Raw genomic sequence first — 6000 nt, 5'->3', positions numbered from 1 at the left:
TCACCAACCTGACCTCGAAATCCAATACAGCAGTCTTATAAATAAGAAAACTTTGATAGCTTCAATAAAAAACTGCATTTTTATCTGTCTTATTAGAAATAGTATTTTTCGAGCAGTACATTAAAAACTCCCTGGGTGAATCTTATCTTTAGTGTTTGCGAGACAAAAATGCGTAGGAAGTTATGGTTAAGCTTAATTTTCAGACCCACATTCAAACCCCAGATGAGAAATTGTTCTTAGAAGTGAGTGGTTGAGGGAAGTCCACATGATTCCAGAGATGAGTGGCTTGAATGTGGTATATGATGTGCTATGGCTTGTAATTTCTCAAAGCAGGTGGCTATTTTTTCCCAGACTTTATACCTGGAGAGCAAAGTAGAGCAGGCAAGCAGATCTTCAGCTAAAGATAGGTGCTGCAAGGGATGATTTTGAAAGCAGGTAAAATACAAGGAGGAAGTGTCTCTATGTATCTGAAGACTTAGGAGACAGGTACATCAATGGAGGGAAACTTAGGAAGCAGAAAGGACTTGTAAGAGAAGTTTTGCATAAGTAAATTAAAAAAAGACTCACCCACTTTGATCAATCATTAAAAGATGATTACTTGACAGTCCCTTATTTTCACAGCTGCTTAATCAGAAGGAAATTTCTAGAAATTTTTTTGGAAATTTATACATTTCTGGATTTAAGTGCAACACACACCTGTAGTTTCAGCAGCATCTCAAAATGTTCCTATTTTTTTCTATGAAACCACTCACACCGGCAGCAGGTCAACACTGTAAGGAGTGGCGTCTGATGGTCCTGTTCAAATCTACTCTATTTATGCAAATGTCACTGGATTCCAGTCCCCGCAGCTATTCTTCTGTGCTACTCTGGTAGTTATCCTTCTATTGTTGTATTGAAGCAGCAAATTCTGGTGAGGAAAAAAAATCAAATGGGAAAGATTAATTATTGAGTTTATCACACAATTTGTAACATCAATGGCACTGCCACAAAATTATAGATGTCACTCTAAAGTTGATGAAAAGGGAAGAAGAAAAACGGAAGAGCTGTAGGCTAATAAGGACTAGCTGTGCAATATATGTGATATATGAGTAATTAATTATATTACTCATATATCTGCTCTATGATATAAGTTGGCAAGACATCAGTTTTTTTTTTTTCTTTGAAATGTCCCAACAATATGTACTATGTGTTGTGGTAAAATTAAACCAAGGTTGAGCATTTTAACCACAGTGTTGGCTTGGAACACAAAAGCAAAACTGCATGACCAAAAAGACCAACCAGAACCACAGTCAGGCCTGATAGTTGCACCATCATGACACAGGTCTATTTCTCTTCATTGTGTGTCTTAGTCAAGATGCAAGGAATTACAAATATTTTCAAATGCCAGTCAGTGTTTGTCTGTTTTGTACACATATTTTTTTCTCTTAAAGTACTATGTTTCTATTTATTTATTTAATTTTTCGTTTTTGCATGGTATGCCGCAGGCCATGCCGCCCTGAGGGAAGAGCCACATCACTCATATCAAACTGACTTCTGCTAAAAATACCAACTAAAGGATAGCTCAAGTACAACAAGTGGTACTTAGCCACAGTTTTATAACCAAAGGGTATCGGGCCTCCCCTTGAACCACTGTAATCTGAAGCTCAACAACCATAATGGTTAAGGCAGTGAGGGGTGGGGAGTCAAAAACTTCACTTCTGACATTCCTCAGCTCTCCTCCGACGCACAGGTCCGGGACTTCTCTGACTTGAGATCTCATCCAGTGGAAACGCTTCCCTCCTCCTGCAACGGACCGCTGTGCAGAAATTTGACCGCACCGAGAGGTTCCGCTCTCGGAGAACCCCGCCGTCCCCACCCCCTGAAGTCGGAGATGCACACACGAGGTCCATCCACCTGGGTGGTCTCTCTACTTTAGTGAGCTGTTGCTAAGCAGCTAATAATAGTCGTGTTTGCTGAGTAATTTTTGCCCTTCTGGAACCAATCAGATGCAAGAAAGTCCTGCGATCTGACAGCCCCAGAGGCGGGATCTAGAGTCTTTTTTTCTCACCCCTCCTCCTTTCTCTGCCTCCAAACGGAGAGAGGTCTTTTTCTCCCTCTTCTATTGAATCTCAGAGTTGGCCGTGACGCGCGGCCCAGGGGAAGACCACATAGATCTCAGCAGAATGCTGCGACCATCGAGCTTTCATACCCGACCACTTGTGTGTGGGAATCCCTTTGCGCGCCTCGCTTTTTGAGAGAAACTTTCTGTTTTTCCTTTTCTTTTCTTTTTTCCCCCCTTTTCAACATTTTTTTAAGAGACAAGGTGAAAGCGGTGAGAGCGGCGGAGACCTCCGGATCACGAAATGTTGGGATGGAAGGCGCAGACTTTGACTCGCCGTCTCCAACAGGAGTATGAAGTCCCACTTCACGGGTGTGAGGTCTCCACGAGTGAAACTCTGTCGCCTCGGGATATCGCTACACGCTTTCGGGGAAATACTATAAAGTGGGAAACGGTAACCACCTCGCAGTCCCCGCAACATGGCCTCGGCTGCTAATGCGCCCTTCGAGCAGGAAAACAGAGACCCCGATCGGCCGAGGATAACGCGGAGGAACAGGGGGGACTATACCCGCGGCACACCGCTGGATTTGGAGTATTTGCAGCGGCCGAGTTACTGCGATGCGGGCTTCGCTCTGGAGCAAATATCAGAGGTGCTTATGTCTCATGTTTCACTACAGGAGAGCTGCGTGGTGCCTGTTTCATTGTATTTACTGGGGGGTAAAGTGGCCAAACTTTTATGTCCAGTCGCTACTAGGTAACAAGACGTGCTTGAAAGCATGGACATGAGAAGGAAAAAAATGCTTTTTTTTATTTCAAACCCATGTGAAACAAGCTTCTTGTTGTGGTTATCAGTACAGAAACTGCTGCATCCAAACTAATAAAGCACATGGCAAAACATTGCATCTTATCCTATACATTGGAAAGACAGCTGTACATATAGTTTTCTGACAGGTATCTCAACTTGGATGAGTCTTCTGAAAATCCATGTGGCTGTTCTCTTCCGTTCACAAATATTGGCAGTAACCCCCCCACACCCACACACGCGCACGCACACACTCACTCTCTCTTGTGTTGGCTTCTCCACTCCCCATGCAGACCGGAACACACGGCCAGCTCCACAGGGAGAGGGGTTGTCTGCCTGTCTGCGTGTGTGTGTGAACGTGTGTGGTGGTATTTGTGGGTTTTAACCACATGCACTCTTCAGGGTATTTAATATCACCTATTGATGTGTGGGGCGTGCAACGGTGGAAGTGAAAGCCACCCCAGGGACAGTTCATAGACTGCTTCCCTTTAGAATACAATAGTCTCTGTGCAGTGGGATATCTGCCATGTATTTATAACTGAAGTTTCAAGCTCTCAGATATAAAACTCCTGTTGAGTTTGGCTTTTAAAGGCATAAATAAATGGCAAAAGAGATTAAGTCAAAACCCCACAGACTTATCATTATAAGTTGACAGTAGAGCTGCACAACACATCTAATCACATAATCAGTGTGTTCAATATTGGAATCACAAAAGTTACTGGATGCAGTATTTGTCTGGAAACTATATTTCTATAGCCATGCATTGACGTTCACTCAGAAGTCTACTTCCATTCAGAACCAGCAAACAGATAATTTTGTACCCAATACATAAATAATGATGAAGTACATTTTTCTTTGTTCTAGTGAAGTATAGTTAAGAATTTTGGAGACAAATGATCAGTTATTAAGGATAGTCTACGTTTGTACAATTCAATAGATTATTACCCCTGAGTAGACCAAAAATAGATATTATTTATTGGAGTCAACCATTTCTGTATAGTAGGCTATGAGTTGAATATAGAAATTTAATGTCAACATACCCTGGGTGGACACCAATTTGTACACGATTGCAGATCTTCATGAAATGATGCAGGCCTAGCTGACAGTTCTTTCCCATCATTTATCTCCATCGACTTTGGAGGTTCAGCTGGAAATCAGTTTCAAACTCTTCAGTTTCACTCTATTCATAGCTTATTATTGCAGCTGTGAAACGACAGCACTCTATGTATAGCCAATAAACCAGAAATGTATGTTCCAGAATGGGACAATAAAGGGATTTTTTGTTTAGAAATCCATTCACGTGCATTATCAAATTGAATCCTAATGACTGGAGATGTGCTATGGATTAGAAATCAGATTTGCCAACGTATGGTTTCCCTTCTTATGTTCACCTCAGAAAATTGAGGTAATCAATTTTTCATTGATCGCCTCTGATCTGTGATCAGCAAGTCAGATACCACAATATATTTTTCTAAAACTGATTTTTCTTTTCTGCTTCTATATGTTAAGGTTCTTAGAAAAAAAACATATTTGTATTGGCCTGGAAAAGTGTGATTGGTGCATCTTTCTTTCGTTTCTCAACGTTAACTTCCCCTCAGATGTGTTTCTGTGGGTAAAATTTGTTACTTTATGCACATAATGTGTGTAAATAACCTCTTTCTATGTATTCCAATGGTTTTATCTGGTCAGGTAAGTGTAATCGGTTTGCTTTCATTGACAGTAACTTCATTCTCTTGTCTTATCACAGGGGAAGGCAACTGGGAGGAAAGCACCTCTGTGGCTGAGAGCGAAGTTCCAGAGATTCTTATTCAGGCTCGGCTGTTACATACAAAAGAACTGTGGAAAGTTTTTAGTTGTGGGCCTTATGATTTTTGGAGCTTTTGCCGTGGGTTTAAGGGCAGCTAATCTGGAAACGGACGTGGAGAAACTCTGGGTGGAAGGTAAGACGATGTTTGGTTATTGGCTTTTTTGTTAACTTGCACAGTTTCTTGAGTGTATGTATGAAAATCACCAGCTATAAAGACTTTTTAGGAGAATTGTTTAAAGTTTGTGTCTTGGAAAGTGGCCGAGCAAAACTGTGTTGGATTTGCAAGAGGTAACAATAACGTCACCCGTGAAGAAGGTTGTAATTAGGCTCATAAGCAGCCCTTGGAGTTGAGGAAATTTTTGTCAAAGCCGCCATTTTGTGAGTGTGTGTATGTGTTGGTGTGTGTGAGAGCCAGCCCCCAGCAGTTGAAGGCTCAGAGGCTGTGTGTGTGGTCCTGTTTTGGACAGCTCTCAACTTTCCAAAAAGATTTGTTTCTGGCTGCAGGGAAATAGCAGAGCACGGACAGGAGTTACGGTGGAAGTGTCAATCAGTCTTCTTGTTTTCTTATAAAGAATTTAGGCAAATGAAGAAATTTAAAAGAGGGAAAGAGAGTGTATGCATGGGTGGTTCTTTGGGGGTAGAGGCATGAGGCTGAGTTTTTTTTCTCCCTCTTTGATCTACATTCCTGTACATATGGCTCAAGTTGGCTGTTCCACTCATGAATGAAAAGGCATAATCTGCTATTTGGAACTGAACTGTATGTTTGAATAGATTAAATAATATTCTTTCATATACATTTTTGTACCTTTATACTATTCTTCCATTCCTTTTTTATATGAAAACAATCCACGTTTTTTAAGCTTAAGTATCAAAGCGGACGGACTCCCGACCTCTTCCCCTGGGTTTGCAGGCCTAGCCCATCCTTGCGTGCTGCTGCAGGGGTCTGACAGACAGAGGTCTTCTAATGCATTGCGCAGGCGCAGTTGGATCACAGTTTGTGCAGAAAGTAGCCTCTTCAAACACACATTCCTGATTGTACTCAGAGGATCACACAGTTTTCACATGCCAGAACCACGGTCAGGAGGACCGGAGCAAGAGGGCGTTACAGGAAATGCAGAAGGTTATGGCAGAGTGATAGAAAGTGTATTTTAGCTGTTAGGATAAATATGTTCAATCTTCAATCTAGCATTCTAATGTTTTTTAGGCAAAATAAACATTTGATGTCATTTTTAAAAATTGTTAGGATAAATCTTAAGTGAGGTTGAACATTCACAAATAATTCAATGTAATTATCATATTTTCTTTGCATGATTCTATATTTCTGTTTAATGCAATTGTAAATCAGTTTTGCTT

At 41.2% G+C, this 6000-nt stretch overlaps 1 protein-coding gene across 1 annotated transcript in view; it reads left to right on the top strand.

Annotated features, from left to right (window-relative positions):
• The first annotated feature begins 2115 nt into the window (after positions 1-2115).
• The window catches only part of ptch1 (patched 1), a 65402-nt gene continuing 61517 nt past the window's right edge, over positions 2116-6000 (top strand). Inside the window, exons 1-2 of the mRNA XM_005794902.2 lie at positions 2116-2688; positions 4588-4780. Of these exons, the coding sequence (XP_005794959.2) occupies positions 2518-2688; positions 4588-4780 (364 nt within the window). The 5' untranslated portion in view covers positions 2116-2517. The remainder of the gene's footprint in view (positions 2689-4587; positions 4781-6000) is intronic.

The sequence above is a fragment of the Xiphophorus maculatus genome, chromosome 12 (assembly GCF_002775205.1).
Source record: "Xiphophorus maculatus strain JP 163 A chromosome 12, X_maculatus-5.0-male, whole genome shotgun sequence".
In the NCBI taxonomy this organism is placed as follows: domain Eukaryota; kingdom Metazoa; phylum Chordata; class Actinopteri; order Cyprinodontiformes; family Poeciliidae; genus Xiphophorus; species Xiphophorus maculatus.
Note: the sequence above shows the minus strand (reverse complement) of the source record. Positions and strands in the feature narration are given on the sequence as shown.